This window comes from Rana temporaria, chromosome 3 (genome assembly GCF_905171775.1).
Source record: "Rana temporaria chromosome 3, aRanTem1.1, whole genome shotgun sequence".
NCBI classification, from domain to species: Eukaryota; Metazoa; Chordata; class Amphibia; order Anura; family Ranidae; genus Rana; species Rana temporaria.
Genome location: NC_053491.1, coordinates 111,625,734 through 111,645,309, shown reverse-complemented (window position 1 = coordinate 111,645,309; position 19,576 = coordinate 111,625,734). Strand labels below are relative to the sequence as shown.

Genomic DNA, 19,576 nt, shown 5'->3' with positions numbered 1-19,576 from the left:
TTTATCGTTCTTCTATAGACTACTAATCTCCCTACTCCCAATGTAATGAAGACGGAGAAAGAAAGACATGTTGAAATCCAGCTTGGGTGACAAACTTGGCTCTCTCAATAGATACAATGGAGAGGTACTCACCCAGGGACAGTACATGTTTTAGTCACATGATTAGCAAGAGAAAAAAAGTAAGCTGCAATATATTATATATTTTTTTTGGACTTGGATACACTTACAATAGCGCGTCCAGCTGCCTAACTATGCAGCTTTGCAAGAATGTCTGAAGCAAACAAATAATAAATCAACAAAATAGCCATTATCTGATTTTAAGTCTGTGACAGCTTGAATTTTTTTTCCAATCATTGAACATGACACCATTTCCTATATTTAATAATCTCACCTCTGATTAAAAAATAACCTCCAACAACTAGTACAATTCCAATTGGAGCCAAGACAAAGCCGGCTCTGTAGCGGTAGTTCTTGTATCCCACAAAGCAGATCCCACTCACAGAGTCTCCATCAACCTGTTTGGAACACAACAAGCAACACAATGAATCTTCCAATCCGAGTACTATTCTACCATGCTACTATAGCTTGTTTTTTCATTTCTATAATAAATATGATAAATATTATCATTAAAATATCATGATGTGTTGTAGGGGGTTAACTCCTTACTATCTAATAAAGACTAGTTGTAAAGTATGTTGTAATACTACTCATGCACATGACAAAGATATATACGTTTGATTATTTGCAATTTATAAAGTATATCAGTACATGCATTTACACTAAGGTGGTATTGCTTCTTAGGCCTGGTTAACACCTATGCCTTTTTTGGTGCTTTTTGCAGAAAAGCACAACACATATACAGTTCCAAAAACCTTTTGCAAGTATAGCTATGTAAAACATTATAAAAACAAGTGCCTATGCGGTTTAAAATCTAGTAATACACTGTCTAACCCTGCTCTACACAGCCTCAGTTGCTCTGTAATCAGTGAGCCCTTAGAGGCAGATCTGCTGAGGCCTAGTACACACGAGAGGATTTATCCGCGGATACGGTCCAGCGGACCGTTTCTGCGGATAAATCTTCGAGGATTTCAGCGGATTTGGATCCGATGGAGTGTACTCACCATAGGATCGAAATCCGCCCCGAAATCAGCTCGCGATGACGTGTCGCGCCGCGATGATGACGCGGCGACGAGCGCGACGCTGTCATATAAGGAATTCCACGCATGCGTCGAATCATTACGACGCATGCGGGGGATCCCTTCGGACGGATTGATCCGGTGAGTCTGTACAGACCAGCGGATCAATCCGTTGGGATCGATTCAAGCGGATAGATTTGTAGACATGTCTACAAATTTTTATCTGCTGGAATCGTGAAATTCCCGCGGATAAATATCCGCAGGAATGTACACACCATAGAATCTATCCGCTGAAACCGATCCGCTGAGATTTTTCAGCGGATGGATTCTATGGTGTGTACGGGCCTGAGAGTCTCAAAATGTACTGCTGCAGAGGGGAGGGTGGTGGAACAGGAATGACCCAGACTGAGGATTTTAGGGAGAGAGAAAGGGAAATAAGGGAAGGTGACATAACAAACTCTGCTGCCAGGGAGACACAAAAGAGTTAAAAACGTACAAGTCGAGCTGGGCAATTTTTCACCTAAAAAATCTGCATTTTTCAAAAAACTTAATTTACGATTCAAATCAAGTTTTTTTTTTTGATGGACACCGCGCCGGTCCTGAGGAGCTGCGGGCAGGAGTTTTTAGGCGAGGCCGCGGCTTCGGCCTAGTCCGCAGCGTCCAGCCTCGCGGACTAGGCCAAAGCCGCGACCTCGCCTAAAAAATCCTGCCCGCAGCTCCTCAGGACCGGCGCAGTGTCAGCGCTGGTCCTGGGGGGAAAAAAATGTAACAAAATCGATTTTTTTTTAAATATGAATCGATTTGACCTACCAACTCGATTTTTTCCCAGCCCTACTTACAAGGATAGTGTCTTATTTTATCTGATATTCTCTCCTTTCTCCCTTAGCAGCAGCAACCTGTAAACTTTAGCACTGTAAAGCTTCTGTCAGCTTCCCCCTCTAGCTGAGCCAAGACATACAATCAAAGCTGAAAATGCACGTTTTATTTACAGAATGTGTTTTTGTAGCGTATTGATGCTCATTTTTCATGCATTTGCTGCATTCACACCAGAGCGTATGGTTTTCAGGCAGAAAGTGGTGTGAGTTTGCAGCGATTTTTCACAGGTCAAAAAGGTCACCAATGTAAAAAGCAGAAAAAAAAAAAAAAAGCCAAAATCTGCCCGAATTGAGCTACAAAAAAAGCTCCAGAACTTTTTTGAGCTTCAGGCATTTGGCTTCAGGCAATTTGGAGTGGAGATGTGAACCATCTCCATAGAGAATAATAGATTTTCTCCTCCAGCATTTTGGAACTTCAGGCTTCAAGCTACAAAACGCTGAGGTGTGAATGAGGCCTAAGGTGCCATCTTCCTTGTATCGGCTTCCTGTGTTGTGTACTTGGTGCTATCTCCATACAGAAAGAGGTAGAGAGAAGTCTATATCCCATTCTTTATAAACCTCATGGGCATGTCCTCTAGGCTCTCCTGTACTTGCAGCAAGTCTTGTTATTGTTGCTGGAATCATACAGCAATATCCCTGACCTTACTAGCAAAATTAGTTATTCAGTATCAAGCAAGAATGGTGTGGCCTACTTTCTACATTTTCCTATACAGACTCTTTAGTAGAGTAGATGTTGCTAGGAGGTTATGCATTAAAAACACACCAAAAATGCATTAAAACACATGTATATGTGCGTTTCACGTGCTTCTATTGAAATCTATGGGACTAAAAGCACACTCTGACACACCACAAGACATGTCTGCACCTTTTTCTCAAGATGCATTGAAGTGCATTGCATAGGTGCGAAAGGGTTCCATAGGCAATAATGTTTTTATTGTAGCACATTGTTGCACAACAATTCGCACAGGTGTGAACGGGGACAAGAATAATACACTTTTTTCCTGATGATCTGAAAGTAAACTTTTATGTGTTCGTTAAAATACTAATGTCACAGAGCGATTTTATATATCTACTACTTCAAAGCTTAACTGAACACGCTGAACTTAGAAGCTGATTGGCTACCATGCACAGCTACACCAGAGCTTGCACTTTCCAGTTTTAGTAAATCAACCCCATAGTATGAATGTCTACCGAGTCCTGTTACCTGAGCCACTGCAAGGATGGCCACCGTGAGGACAAATGGAATAGACCACGTGACCAGGTGGAAGTACGAAGTCTTGCCGGAGAGGGGTTGGTAAGTGGTACCCAGGGCTTTAAAGGAGGTATGCCAAGCATATGTCAGCATAACAAACCAGATCACTCCTGACATCATGGAGTAGTAAACAATGATAAATATAATCACACATGAGAGAGTTTCATCTGATCTGAAAAAGTAAAAGAACAGAAAAATATGAACATTTACTGCCATATTTATTAAATTACAGGTGCTTATATAGCACCTTCAATTTACACAGTGCTTTACACACACACACATACATACATATACATATATATATATACATATATATATATATATATATATATATATATATATATATATATATATATATATATATATATATATATATATATATATATATATATATTAGGGTTGTCCCGATACCGAGTATTAGCGGGAGTACTCGTACTCCCGCTAATACCCCCGATACTAAAATAGAATACTTCCTACCCCCCGCCGCCGCCGAAAACGCCGCAGCTGCCACGTTAATCACCGCGGCGGGGAACATTACAGACAGCGTTCGTTTGAACAGCTGTTTTCCCCGCCGCGCATAGACACTCCCCCTTGGACGGATCTGTCCAATCGCGAGCAAGGGGGAGTCACATAGACACTCCCCCTTGCTCGCGATTCAAACGAACGCTGTCTGTAATGTTCCCCGCCGCGGTGATAACAGTAGGTACGGGGGACAATGGCTGCTGTACGGGGGACAATGGCTGCTGTACGGGGGACATGGCTGCTATACGGGGGACATGGCTGCTATACGGGGGACATGGCTGCATTTGAGGACACATTTAAAAAAAAGTATCGGTATTCGGTATCGGCGAGTACATAAAAAAAAGTATCGGTACTTGTACTCAGTCCTAAAAAAGTGGTATCGGGACAACCCTAATATATATATTGTACATGCACGTCAGTCCCTGCCCCCAAGGAGCTTACAATCTAAGGTCTCCAACTCACATACTAGGGCCAATTTAACTACCAATATGTTTTTGGAATGTGGGAGGAAACCCACACAGACCATGCAAACTTCAGGCAGGTAGTGCCGTGGTTGGGAAGCGAACTGACATGCTTAGTGCTGCAAAGCGGAGAGTACCAACTACTTAGCCACCGTGCTGTGCAAAGTGACCCCGCAAATTTGTAAACCCTTTCACCAGTTGTATTGATCAGAGAGGAGTTCACACTTATGGGCACCAGAAAATGTATTTACTGGCTTCCTCTACACGTAAAGGGACTTAAAAAAAACTTGCAACGGATGCTTTAATAATGTGTATTTTATTACATTGCACATAGTTAAGGCTTGAAACTAACAGGCAGATATGGGTGCTTCTTCAATAGAAAAAGGAATGATTTGTATCTGCTTTTGAATAGATTTTTGTGCCTGTTACTGCTCTAGGAAAGACCTTGACCTTTGACTCTACCCCTGGCCAACCATTGAAAGTGATGTTTGAACCGGGAGAGCTGCTGGCAAACATTTGGCTATGTATGGCAACGCTAATGTTGTCTCAATTACTCTATTCACAAGCAGTAGCACTTACTGGAATGGGACTCAAAATATACAGGAAAATGTAAAGCTATGTTATGTCCACACCGTGCTACAGTTCTGGATTGAGGCCAAGGCCAGATCCAATTCAAATAATTTGATGTAATAAAAGCTTATTTACACCTATGGCAGTTCATAGCTGATCCTCTGGCCTAGGCGAGCACTATTCTGTCAGTGGGCTGTTGTAGCAGATAAGGGGAATATTTAAAAAAAAAAAAATAACTGGACTTACGTGGGCTCTCCAAGTCTCATGGTACCATCTCCCCGGCAAACAATTTCATTACGGGCACCATCCATAAACTGAGCAAGCCACCCAATGCTTCCCATGAAAAAGCAGGCATTGACATAAAAAAGAATCACAGCAGGGTATCGGTTAGAGTTTTTCCAATCTGATAGAAATGTGGCCTGGAAAAAAATGGAAGAGAGAAATACATAGTCACAAACAGGAACCGTACCCCTAACAGGTCAATAGGAGTTAGGGCACCCGAAGACTGAGGATCAGGACAGGAGGTATTTCCTGATGTGCTGGTCTTAATGTTTTTCGTGGGTCAATTTAGTGATAATTAATTACTATAACTGCAAGTGCAGAATACACTACCCATAGCTAAACTGCACTAGCCCCACTTCTGATATCTCAAGGGGAACAATGGTCAGTAATTATCTCTAAACCAACCAAAGTACATCAAGTATGTATATATATATATATATATATATATATATATATATATATATATATATATATATATATATATATATATATACACACATACACATACACACATACACACATATATAGTGTCATTTTATATAATGAGTGAGCATCTCACAGCAATAGACATAATGAGCTAGATTCAGGTAGCTCAGCGCATTGTTTTGCCGGCGTAGCGTATCAAATATACGCTACGCCGACGGTCCACACAGAGCCCAGAGCCGTATTCACAAAGCACTCGCCCCGTACGTTGCCGCGGCGTATCGTAATATGGTCGGCGTAAGCCCGCCTAATTCAAAGTAGGCTGGTAGTGGGCGTGTTGTATGGAAATGAATCGTGACCCCATGTAAATGAAGCGCCGTACGAACGGCGCATGCTCAGAATCACGTCGCATATACTCCCTAAGCTACGTCGGCTCAATGCCTTCGACGTGAACGTAGCCTACGCACAGCCCCATTCCCGTACGACTTACGTAAACGACTTAAAATTTGACGGCTGTTCCGACGTCCATACCTTTGCATTGGTTGCGCCACCTATAGCAGGGATAACTTTACGACGGACGTACGCCTTACGTAAACGGCGTAGATTACAGCGACGGGCGCAAGTACGTTCGTGAATCGGCGTATCTAGCTCATTTACATATTCTACGCATAAATCTACGGAAGCGCCCCTAGCGGCCAGCGTAAATATGCAGATACAACGCGTACTAAGACTAGATACGACGGCGTATCTTGTTCCCTGAATACCGCGCATAGATACGAGGGCGCATCCTTTAACTTACGCGGCGTATCAATAGATACGCCGGCGTAAAATGTCTCTGAATCTAGCTCTGTTTGTCTAGGGCAACTTTCTCAATCAGGATGCCGTGGAACGCTAGGGAACCTCCAGAGATTGTTAGGGGTTCATTGGATTGTGGCTGATTGACCACCTATTTGCAGGGGCCTGCAGAGTTCCAGAGCCAATACTAACTACTTGACAAAGCAAGCATCATAAAGCCTCATACACACGATTAGACTTCCATTGGATTTTTGTCCGAAGGGGCGTTGGCTGTGAACTTGTTCTGCATACACACGGCAGAACATTTTCAGCCAACATTCACCAAATCATGTGGTTTTTCAGCTCTTTACCGCCACCCTGTGGGCAACTTCTGCTATTGTTGTCTGATGTTTAGCATTGGTTCTGAGCATGCATGTTTGTACTTTGGATTTTAGTCCGATGGACTTGTGTACACACGATCGAGTGATCCGACATAACACATTTATTGTCGGAAAGTTTGAGAGCATGCACAGCGAACATTTGTCCGTGGAGATTCCAACAATTGTCCGATGGAGCATACAGACGGTCGGATTGTCCGATAAAACACGTCCGTCGGACCGTTGTCGTCAGAAAGGGTTGCATTCTTCCCACTGATCACCAATGAAAGGGCATTATCCTCTCTGACCCCAAATGCACTGATTTTTTAGGAGTTCCTCTGGGGTAAAAAGACTGAGATGTCTAAAGCAACATTAGAGCAAATTCTGATGTTTAAATGCACAATCTGTTCATAGAAACACAATTTAGAACTTCAAGTCAGGTATTTGACTTGTGTAATGGACAATGAATCCCATCCATTCATAGACCAAATTTAGTCCTTGTTGATCTGCACATCCTTCACCTGACCTCAGTTTATTTAACCCTCTGAGCGGTGTTCCCGAGTCTGACTCGGGGTGAGATTTTTTGGCCAGGATCGGTAACCCCGAGTCAGACTCGTCTCGCTGAATCCACAGGCATTGTTTACTTACCTTGTCCCTGGATCCAGCGATGCCACCGCGCTGTGTGAGCGAGCGGGACCTCGCTCGATTCACACAGTGCCTCTGTGTGCCGCCGATCTCCGTTCCCTGCGACGTTACGACGCACGGGGGCGGAGATCGGCGCCAAATTCAAAAAGGTAAACAAACACAATACATACAGTATACTGTAATCTTATAGATTACAGTACTGTATGTAAAAAAAACACACCCTCCTTGTCCCTAGTGGTCTGCCCAGTGTCCTACATGTTATTTTATATAATAAAAATGTTTCTTTCTCCCTGCAAACTGTAGATTGTCCATAGCAACCAAAAGTGTCCCTTTATGTCAAAAATGGTTTTAGAGCAGCTAGAAAACAGCGATAATAAATTATAATCACTTGCAGAATTGTGCGATAGCGATTTGTGGGGAAATTCGTCATAAAAAAATAAAAGTAATGACAGCGACAATTCTGCAACTGAGCAAATTTCAGTGATTTTGAGTTGATTACATTATTGAATAATTTTTATTTTAATTATATTATTTGTTATAATTATTTATTATATTATAATTTATAATTTTGTTTTTAAAAAAATTTCATACCCAGGATGCCTACTAGACTCTTGTTTGGTCAGATTTAAGTGAGTTATTCCTAAGAATTACAGGCCTACAGTATAAAACACCAAATTTCCTTGCAAATAATGGTCCCGCTTTCAGCACCTTTTTTCTGAAAGAATCATACCGCCAGGGAGGTTAATAAGCAAAGATGAATCGAGCTGTAGAAAACAACTCCACTTATTCATAAAGTAGCCGATGTATTCTTTAAATTGTACATATCTTTAGACTAACTTACCAGTGTGAAAAATGTACAAAATATGGTGACTGAACTGAATATGGCAATGAAGACATGCATTTCTCGGTGCTCTTTCTTGGTAAATAGCGGATTCTCACACTGAATGCCACAACCTTCCACATCCTCGTACCAGCTCTTAGGATTATCTGTGCGGACCAAGGGAGCCTCACATTGCCCGGAGCTGTTAAACTTGATGTTTTGCACCTCATTCTGTAAAAAGTACAACAATTCATTACCTGAGAAAAAAAACCCTATAGTCTTAAGTAGAGGACAGAGAGAATAGAGAGGCAGAAGAGTAATTCATTCACTTGTGTTTAAAGGTCAGCCTGAGCTACTGAGCTCTGTAAACAAAAAGCTTTTATAGGAAAAGCAGGAAAGGACATCCTAGAAACTTCATGAACTTGTTAGCAATTGCTTGCTAGTCTTTACAGGATCTCTGCTCATTATGCCAATAAACCAAAGGTTTGTAGTGCCTGATGCATTTTGGTGGGTCATAGATTAACTGTTCATTATAACATTGTTGGTCCACTTACCCTTTCCTTCGATTTCCCTTCTAAATGTTATTTTTCTTTGTCTGAATTTCTCCCTACTTGTTTGTCCTCAGTAAGCTTGCCCCCATCATCCATGGGGGTTAGTCAGCCAGAACAGCTTACTGAGGAAAAACAGGAAGTGAGAAATTCAGACAAAGAAAAAAAAACATTTAGAAGGGAAATCGAAGGCAAAGGTAAGTGAACCAACAATGCACTAGCTTAAAAGGAACCTATTTAGAAAATAAAAAACAAACCTTTATAACCCCCTTTAAATGAAGCATGTGGCTTTTTTTTTTATAAATTTGCAGTGTTCTTATTTGTTCTCCAGATTTGTTTCATTTTTAGAGACTGTAATATTGCTACATAATCAAAAATCTAATGCTAGCCATACACATCTTGCATTTTGTCCGATTACTGCTGGCCCTGTCAGCATCACCCAGCTCAAGAAACTTTTGAGAAGGGGAAAGCGGACATCTTCTAACACCCACCAGAGTTTTGCATTTTACACTTATAGTTAACAGTAAAGTGAGTTTATATACCGAGTCTGCTCATCTCATAGGTTTGCTTATCTGACAGAAGTTTGCTGCTTTTTAAAATTCAATATCTAACCAGTCAGACGGACTTCTAAGTACTGTATTTCCCTATATAAACTTACTTTCCTGTTAAAAATAAGTGTAAAATGAGTAACTCTGGTGGGTGTAACAAGATATCCGCCTTCCCACTTCTCAATGTATCCATACTATGGAGAAGTGCAGGGTGTAGCAAGATGGCGGCGACGGAATGTCACTTCTGTTACCAATTCTGATGGGTCGCAAAATCTGACGAAACACCGGCACCCATGGAGGTGGGGGGCAGGGGAGATTCCTTGATCTACGCTGCTTAGCGGGGAGATTCCTTAATCTACGCTGCTTAGAGGGGCAATTCCTTGATCTACGCTGCTTAGAGGGGAGATTCCTTGATCTACGCTGCTTAGAGGGGAGATTCCTTGCTCTACGCTGCTTAGAGGGGAGATTCCTTGCTCTACGCTGCTTAGAGGGGAGATTCCTTGCTCTACGCTGCTTAGAGGGGAGATTCCTTGATCTACGCTGCTTAGAGGGGAGATTCCTTGATCTACGCTGCTTAGAGGGGAGATTCCTTGATCTACGCTGCTTAGAGGGGAGATTCCTTGATCTACGCTGCTTAGAGGGGAGATTCCTTGATCTACGCTGCTTAGAGGGGAGATTCCTTGATCTACGCTGCTTAGAGGGGAGATTCCTTGATCTACGCTGCTTAGAGGGGCGATTCCTTGATCTACGCTGCTTAGAGGGGAGATTCCTTAATCTACGCTGCTTAGAGGGGCGATTCCTTGATCTACGCTGCTTAGAGGGGAGATTCCTTGCTCTACGCTGCTTAGAGGGGAGATTCCTTAATCTACGCTGCTTAGAGGGGCGATTCCTTGATCTACGCTGCTTAGAGGGGAGATTCCTTAATCTACGCTGCTTAGAGGGGCGATTCCTTGATCTACGCTGCTTAGAGGGGAGATTCCTTGATCTACGCTGCTTAGAGGGGAGATTCCTTAATCTACGCTGCTTAGAGGGGAGATTCCTTAATCTACGCTGCTTAGAGGGGAGATTCCTTAATCTACGCTGCTTAGAGGGGAGATTCCTTAATCTACGCTGCTTAGAGGGGAGATTCCTTAATCTAAGCTGCTTAGAGGGGAGATTCCTTAATCTAAGCTGCTTAGAGGGGAGATTCCTTAATCTACGCTGCTTAGAGGGGAGATTCCTTAATCTACGCTGCTTAGAGGGGAGATTCCTTAATCTACGCTGCTTAGAGGGGAGATTCCTTGATCTACGCTGCTTAGAGGGGAGATTCCTTAATCTACGCTGCTTAGAGGGGAGATTCCTTAATCTACGCTGCTTAGAGGGGAGATTCCTTAATCTACGCTGCTTAGAGGGGAGATTCCTTAATCTACGCTGCTTAGAGGGGAGATTCCTTGATCTATGCTGCTTAGAGGGGACATTCCTTAATCTACGCTGCTTAGAGGGGAGATTCCTTAATCTACGCTGCTTAGAGGGGAGATTCCTTAATCTACGCTGCTTAGAGGGGAGATTCCTTAATCTACGCTGCTTAGAGGGGAGATTCCTTAATCTACGCTGCTTAGAGGGGAGATTCCTTAATCTAAGCTGCTTAGAGGGGAGATTCCTTAATCTACGCTGCTTAGAGGGGAGATTCCTTAATCTACGCTGCTTAGAGGGGAGATTCCTTGATCTACGCTGCTTAGAGGGGAGATTCCTTAATCTACGCTGCTTAGAGGGGAGATTCCTTAATCTACGCTGCTTAGAGGGGAGATTCCTTGATCTACGCTGCTTAGAGGGGAGATTCCTTGATCTATGCTGCTTAGAGGGGACATTCCTTAATCTACGCTGCTTAGAGGGGACATTCCTTAATCTACGCTGCTTAGAGGGGAGATTCCTTAATCTACACTGCTTAGAGGGGAGATTCCCTGATCTACGCTGCTTAGAGGGGAGATTCCTTAATCTACACTGCTTAGAGGGGAGATTCCCTAATCTACGCTGCTTAGAGGGGAGATTCCTTAATCTACGCTGCTTAGAGGGGAGATTCCTTAATCTACGCTGCTTAGCATGGATGAAGACATCTATGGATAGGGATAAAAGAGTATATGGCTAGCCTAAGTTTAAGACGCATAGCAAGTCTGCACTGCTTATTGAGTAACACAATCTGAGGGTTTCAGAAGTATACGTTTCTATAGCAGGAGTTCTTAACATTTACATTCACTATACAGCCCCTCCCCTTGTCCCAATCAATGGTTTCACATTGATTGTGAAATTAAAGAAAACGCACACTGCCACTGCTTATAGTGCCTACCGCTAAACGCCTCTTGACTCGTTGGCCCATGTTTACTATTTAAATTTCTATCAACATTTTCTGAACTGCCATTCCATAATAGCAAGAGCTAATTCTTATTTTCTAGTAGTAGTATAATATATTTGAGCTGAACTAAAATTGTTTTGTTTAATTTGCACAATGATTGTATTTAATTTTTGTAATGAGTGGGCATTACTTTTTTCATGAAAAGGAGTGAGTTTTTTTGTTAAGATTGTTTACTTTATTCAAACTTTGTGAATGCCATATATGTATGAGGCAATCACATTTTTTAAAAAATAAAGTACATCTTTGCATGCAAGGTTGTGTTTATGTGAATATTTATGGGGAGGGGGTCCATATCTTTCATCAGATTCTTAAAAGGGTCAATGACTCAAAAAAGGTGTTATAAAACCAAAAGAGCAACTGTTTTGTTAGTAAAGAAAATGAGTCCAAAGGCTGAATTTTAGGCCGGGTACTCACGAGCAAACATGTACGATGAAACCGGTCCGTCGGATCGTTTTCACCGTACATGCCTGCCAGAGGGCTTCTGTACGATGGTTGTACTAACCATCGTACAGAAGTCCGCGTGTAAACACTACGCGGGGCGTGTCCGCGTCGTCGACGCGGCGACGTGGGCGGGCCTGCCATTTAAAGGCTTCCACGCATGTGTCGAAGTCATTCGACGCATGCGAGGGACGGTGGGCGCTCGGACATGTACGGTAGGTCTGTACTGACGACCGTACATGTCCGAGCGGGCAGGATTCCAGCGGACGGTTTTAAAACACGTCCAGGAATATTTGCCCGCTGGGAAAAGGCCCGGTGGGCAAATGTTTGCTGGAATTCGGCCCGCTCGCGCCTACACACGACCGAACATGTATGCTGAAACTGGCCCGCGGACCAGTTTCAGCATACATGTTTGGTCGTGTGTACGGGGCCTTAGAGTTCAGAAAATGCATAAGACAAAAAAAATTTGTGCAGACATGCTATCAAGACATGGCCTTAAAGCCCTGTATACACGGTCATAATATCGTAAAAAAAATACTGCTTTCCAAGCGATCATACGATAATCTGATCATTAGTACACAGCGGTTGTCCAAAAGGGACAAACACAAAAATCTTTCTCGTACGTAACCAGATTGCCTGATTTCCGATTAATCAGTAAAGTTTTTGTCTGAAAATACAATACGAATACATTAAAACACATTACATCACTTCTGATTTTTTATTCCTTACATACGAGACTGTTCGTAGTTTAGTAAACTATTCGTTTTCAATATGGAAATTAGCATCCAAAATAAAACGGACGATCATTCATCCGATAATCTCATTGGGCCAGATTCACGTAGGAGAGCGTATATTTCTGCGGGCGTAGCGTATCCTCTTTACGCTGCACCTCCGCAACTTAGTCAGGCAAGTGCTGTATTCACAAAGCACTTGCTCCGTAAGTTGCGGCGGCGTAGCGTAAATTGGCCGGCGTAAACCTGCGTAATTCAAATGTGGAAGAGGTGGGCGTGTTTTATTAAAATGATCCGTGATCCCATGCAAATGAAGCGCCGATCGTACGTCGAATTTACTCCCTAAGATACGCCGGCTCAATGCCTGTGACGTGAACGTAACCTACGCACATCCCCATTCACATACGACTTACGTAAAAAGATACGCTTGTTCCGACGTCCATACTTTGCATTGGCTGCGCCTCATATAGCAGGGGTAACTTTACGCCGGACGTAAGCCTAATGTAAACAGCCTAGCGGGCGCAAGTACGTTCGTGAATCGGCGTATCTACCTAATTTACATATTCGACGCGTAAATCTACGGAAGCGCCCCTAGCGTCCAGCGTAAATATGCACCCAAGATACGACGGCGTACTAAGACTTACGTCGGTCGGCTGAAGCCAGATTTCAGGCGTATCTACGTTCAAGAATACCGTGCATAGATACGACGGCGCATCTTGTAACTTACGCGGCGTATCAATAGATACGCCGGCGTAACCTGTATGTGAATCTGGCCCATTGTGTGTACTAGGCTTAAAAGTTGCTCTGTGGACTCAATTAGCTGTGTGGCAGTGTTTACCTCCCCTCTGAATGGTGGTTTGTGATGGATCGCTTTTTAAAATGCATTTGACAGGCGATATGTAGCCTTCTTACTGCCTGTATTACCCGTGCATTACATGTGTGGGTCACTTTTATTGGTGGCTCTTCGAGCCAAGTGGGACATGAAGTATCATTTTTACCACTCCATGCCTCAACTACGGCAATGTGTACTAACATTGCCAACATGCAGCTTGGCCAGCCGTGTAAACAAGGAGTAAAATTGCTGTGATAGCCAGTTCTTAGAAGAGTTCTCTTATGCAAAAAATATATACTAATAACAAGGAGCACTCCTGTATTCTGGTAACAAAGATCTTCATGTCTTTCACCTTGTAGCTGCATGTATACTGTAGTATATCACACACAGCCATTCTGTATAAACAATAGGAGTCTTAGGGCACACTTATATAATAGAACCTAGGGTTGTCCCGATACCACTTTTTTAGGACTGAGTACAAGTACCGATACTTTTTTTCAAGTAGTCGCCGATACCGAATACCGATACTTTTTTTAAATGTGTCCCCAAATGCAGCCATGTCCCCCCACAGATGCAGCCATGTATCCCCCCCATCCAGCCATGTCTCCCCCCATGTAGCCATGTCTCCCCCACCATGCAGCCATGTCTCCCCCACCATGCAGCCATGTCTCCCCCCATCCAGCCATGTCTCCCCCCATCCAGCCATGTCTCCCCCCATCCAGCCATGTCTCCCCCCATCCAGCCATTGTCTCCCCCCATCCAGCCATTGTCTCCCCCCATCCAGCCATTGTCTCCCCCCATCCAGCCATGTATCTCCCCCCATCCAGCCATGTATCTCCCCCATCCAGCCATGTATCTCCCCCCATCCAGCCATTGTCTCCCCCCATCCAGCCATTGTCTCCCCCCATCCAGCCATTGTCTCCCCCCATCCAGCCATTGTCTCCCCCCATCCAGCCATTGTCTCCCCCCATCCAGCCATGTCTCCCCCCCATCCAGCCATGTCTCCCCCCCATCCAGCCATGTATCTCCCCCCATCCAGCCATGTATCTCCCCCCATCCAGCCATGTATCTCCCCCCCATCCAGCCATTGTCTCCCCCCATCCAGCCATTGTCTCCCCCCATGCAGCCATTGTCTCCCCCCATCCAGCCATTGTCTCCCCCCATCCAGCCATTGTCTCCCCCCATCCAGCCATTGTCTCCCCCCATCCAGCCATTGTCTCCCCCCATCCAGCCATTGTCTCCCCCTCATCCAGCCATTGTCTCCCCCCCATCCAGCCATTGTCTCCCCCCATCCAGCCATGTATCCCCCCATCCAGCCATTGTCTCCCCCCATGCAGCCATGTATCCCCCCATCCAGCCATTGTCTCCCCCCATGTATCCCCCCATCCAGCCATTGTCTCCCCCCCATGCAGCCATGTATCCCCCCATCCAGCCATTGTCTCCCCCCTTGCATCCCCCCATCCAGCCATTGTCTCCCCCCATGCAGCCATGTATCCCCCCATCCAGCCATTGTCTCCCCTCATGCAGCCATGTATCCCCCCATCCAGCCATTGTCTCCCCCCATGCAGCCATGTATCCCCCCATCCAGCCATTGTCTCCCCCCATGCAGCCATGTATCCCCCCATCCAGCCATTGTCTCCCCCCATGTATCCCCCCATCCAGCCATTGTCTCCCCCCCATCCAGCCATTGTCTCCCCCCATGCATCCCCCCATCCAGCCATTGTCTCCCCCCATGCAGCCATGTATCCCCCCATCCAGCCATTGTCTCCCCTCATGCAGCCATGTATCCCCCCATCCAGCCATTGTCTCCCCCCATGCAGCCATGTATCCCCCCATCCAGCCATTGTCACCCCCCATGCAGCCATGTATCCCCCCATCCAGTCATTGTCTCCCCCCATGTATCCCCCCCATCCAGCCATTGTCTCCCCCCATGCAGCCATGTATCCCCCCATCCAGCCATTGTCTCCCCCCATCCAGCCATTGTCTCCCCCCATCCAGCCATTGTCTCCCCCCATCCAGCCATGTATCCCCCCATCCAGCGTCTCCCCCCATCCAGCCGTGTCCCGCTTACCTGCATCCCCGCTGCCGCCGACTGTGTAATACGCCGGGAACATTACAACTTTGAATCGCTGTAATGATTGGCGCCGCGCTGCGTATAGACACTCCCCCTTGCTCGGGATTGGACAGTTCACCCGAGCGAGGGGGGAGTGTCTATGCGCGGTGCGAATCATTACAGCTATTCAAAGCTGTAATGTTCCCGGCGTATTACACAGTCGGCGGTAGCGGGGATGCGGCGAACGGCGGCGGGATGCGGCGTCACGGCAACGGCAAGTATTCTATTTTGGTATCGGGGGTATTTGCGGGAGTACGAGTACTCCCGCAAATACTCGGAATCGGCCCCGATACTAGTATCGGGACAACCCTAATAGAACCCTTTATCTTTTTTCTCCTAAACACCACAAGAGCATCTGAACAGACTAAATATATTACAGGGACAAGTTTAAAAAACCCTATTTTTGACAATCACTCCACCAACAAATTATATTTTAAAAATGTAAATGGCTTAAAAAATTAAATACAATTTTACAAGCAATTTTTCTCAACATTTTGAAATATATTTCTGAATGTAATTATGACTGGTAATTTACCTGACAGCCATCTGGAAATCGATCTGTGGTGCACTTTAGAAAGTCTGGCCAGCCCCTCTCACGCTCTACAATGGCGCAGGGCCTACGCGTAGCCTGACAGAGACTTTGACTTGGAAGTTCTACTTTGCCCCCTTCACACTTTGGCATGTACACAGCACATAGGAGCGGTTGTATGGCCTCCCAGCAGCGCGGAGCATTCCGTAAACCTAACACAGAGGAAAAAACATTAGTCGTTTGTGAAACTGGAAGAATAAATTGATCCACAGACGCTATACTTTACTGTATATATAGTTGGAACAGATTGTGATGTCCTAACAAAGTACATACATCTTTATCCAGTGAAAAACTACACCTAAGACATGATTTCAATTTTTATCCATTTTTTGTGCTATGTACATACAAGAGACAGAACTATTCTAATGCAGTACCATGACTTGAAACTTTATGTTTTAATATTGACGTTGAATATCAGGGCCAATGCTTTTTTGAGCCTGATGGTCGAAACGCGTCGTTTTTTTTTTACTGTTCATCTGCAATAATAAAACAATGTTTTAGCAGACTTCCATGGCACCAGCCTTTCTCCCTTTTTTGCATGGATAATATATTCACTTGCTGGCTGCCTAAAATATCCCACCAATTTTCAAATACCATTGTAACAAGATATTCCCTTTACCTGTCAGTGGTCATAATGTTATGACTGATCGGTGTATACAGTTACATTACATACATTACATATAAATTGCTGAGGATATCCCACAAATATTAGACGTTACAGGGATGGTTGGGTAGATCATATTTGCGATAATACGTTTCAGTTAGATTTATATTGAAGTGATCCTTATAGTCATGTTTTACCTCTGCTGACGTTTATAAGTTCCAAAACAAGCGATGTCATTTTGTGCTGTAAACTTAGTGCTCGGTGATATCACCCAAATTTAGGAAACGGCAGTATAATTTGCCATATGAGTAATCCTGAAAGTTTTCCATGATATACTTCACAGCTGTGACTGTAACTACATCTGGTTATTACCACATTCTTATCTATTTGATATTGATGCATGAAACATTGGGAAACAGCTTAGAGGCCATCATGGACGCCGTGAGCAGGGGGGGGGGGGGGGGGCTTTAGCTGTATATTCCCATAATTTACAGTATGGTTAGTTACATCACCCCCTTCCCCTATAAACACACACACACACACACACACACACTGAAAACAGTTATAACACCTTTAAAGACCTTTGGTACATGTGTGCCCCTCTTGCCTGTGGAATTCATTGTACTATATAGAAGCTATGTTTTATTTTAGTTTGGTGCTTCTGCCAAGGTGTGTGTTGGCGTCTGAGCACATAGCCGGAATGCAAACAAGAAGCCGTCTGCAAACATCTCCGAGGTGTAACTCTTTGGATACACAAAAAGCTGGTAATACTGGGCCTGATACACAGAATTTCAGGAACTCTTGGAACAAATGACACATTTGTGGCCTTGTGTCAGAAAGTACAACTGTCTGTATTCCCAGATTCTTAATTTCATGTTACAAGAGTAACACAATAAAGACTGCTGGTATCTGTGCCTTACATGGGTTTTTATTTAGGACACCTTTGTCAGACAGGTGTTAATTTACTTAGTCTAGATTCACATTGCTGCAATGCGATTTATACTAGTTTTTTAGTACAATCAGTAGTGTGACTTTGCTGCCATTCTGGATATACTATTGGAGCTAAATCACACTGTAAATTGCACCAAAGTAACATAGAAACCTTGTCTAAAGTCGCACTGTGCAAACTGATGAGAATAGGCATCTTTCAGTGGTGGCTGGTGCTGAAAGATTTTGTGGGGGCATGGAAGAAGCAAAAGCAGAAAATCGTTACTTGTCAGCTGCAGTACTGTCTGTGTCTCATGTGGCGGCCATCTTGGATTTTGTGCCGGCTGTGACATAGTCCTGCAGCCAGCGGGGGAGAGACTGTGAGCTGGTCCCGTTTCTGGCCACAAATCGCTCCATCGATGGAGCAGGCAGCAGGCTGGGCTAGAACCAGATAACCCAGACTCTGCACTCCCCCTATGGGCAGAGGCCTCCAGCAGTCACGGCTCTCTTGGTGCTCAGTGCCGCAGCTTCTGTGATTATACGGTCTACAGCCTCCTGTGCTGATTGGCTGGGGCCGGAAGCCGATGCCGATTCGCTGGTATGTCAGGGTGGGAGAGCTTGGGGCCCAGTGCTCTGCGCCCAGAAGACAACATAAAACTGGCCAATTTGTGCCTCAGGCTGTGGTGCTTGTGAGGGGGTGATGAACCAGGTAGAGACCTGTTCGTCCGGCGCCCCTCACAGTGTACGGCCACACAGATGGTGCAGGCTGGGGGGCCGGTGCCCATTGTGGACTGGCTGCCACTGGTGGGGAGGAATTTACTAATGCTGCTGTGCCACTTTTCTGGTGTTAACCTTCCTGGCGGTATTCCCGAGTGTGGCTCGGAGGTAAATTTACAGACACACAGTCATGTCAGAGTACAGATTCTGCCTGATAATGAAATATTTCCACTTCGAAAACAAAGAATTTGGTGAAACTACTCATCGTACACCAAAACTCAAGAACATTTGGGAAGTATCTCAAATGATTCTAAAGAATTTCCAATGGAGCTATGTGCCAGAAAGAGATATCAGCATAGATAAAAGTCTGATGGCCTACAAGGGAAGGCTTAGCTTGATAGAATACATTACATCAAAGAGAGCGTGATTTGGCGTAAAATCCATCATACTATACAAATCGTCAACTGGCTACATTTGGAATTCAGTCCTATACACATAGTAAATCTGTATGTTGCATGTATGCATTTTTATTTACAAAGCCAGTAACAAGGGTCTTCAGCTGAAACAGATCCCAACAATGTCTATCCAAAATTTTAACCATACAGTGCCTTGAAAAAGTATTCATACCCCTTGACATTTTCCACATTTTGTCATGTTACAACCAAAAACGTAAATGTATTTTATTGGGTTTTTTTATTGGGTTTTTCTGTGATAGACCAACACAAAGTGACACATAATCATGAAGTGGAAGGAAAATTATAAATGGTTTTCAACATTTTTTACAAATAAATATCTGAAAAGTGTGGCGTGCATTTGAATTCAGTCCCCTTTACTTTAATACCCCCAACTCAAATCCAGTGGAATCAATTGCCTTGAAAAGTCACCTAGTTAGTAAATTTAATCTTAGTCTAAATACAGCTGTTCTGTGAAGCCCTCAGAGGTTTGTTAGAGAACCTTAGTGAACAAACCTCATCATGAAGGCCAAGGAACACACCAGACAGGT

General features: G+C 44.2%; 1 protein-coding gene across 1 annotated transcript in view; it reads right to left on the bottom strand.

Moving 5' to 3' along the window:
• The window catches only part of SMO (smoothened, frizzled class receptor), a 48,940-nt gene that overhangs the window by 18,007 nt on the left and 11,357 nt on the right, over positions 1-19,576 (bottom strand). The window contains exons 2-6 of the mRNA XM_040343244.1: positions 16,272-16,477; positions 8,159-8,368; positions 5,063-5,235; positions 3,216-3,435; positions 392-515 (exon numbers count right to left, since the gene is read on the bottom strand). Of these exons, the coding sequence (XP_040199178.1) occupies positions 392-515; positions 3,216-3,435; positions 5,063-5,235; positions 8,159-8,368; positions 16,272-16,477 (933 nt within the window). The remainder of the gene's footprint in view (positions 1-391; positions 516-3,215; positions 3,436-5,062; positions 5,236-8,158; positions 8,369-16,271; positions 16,478-19,576) is intronic.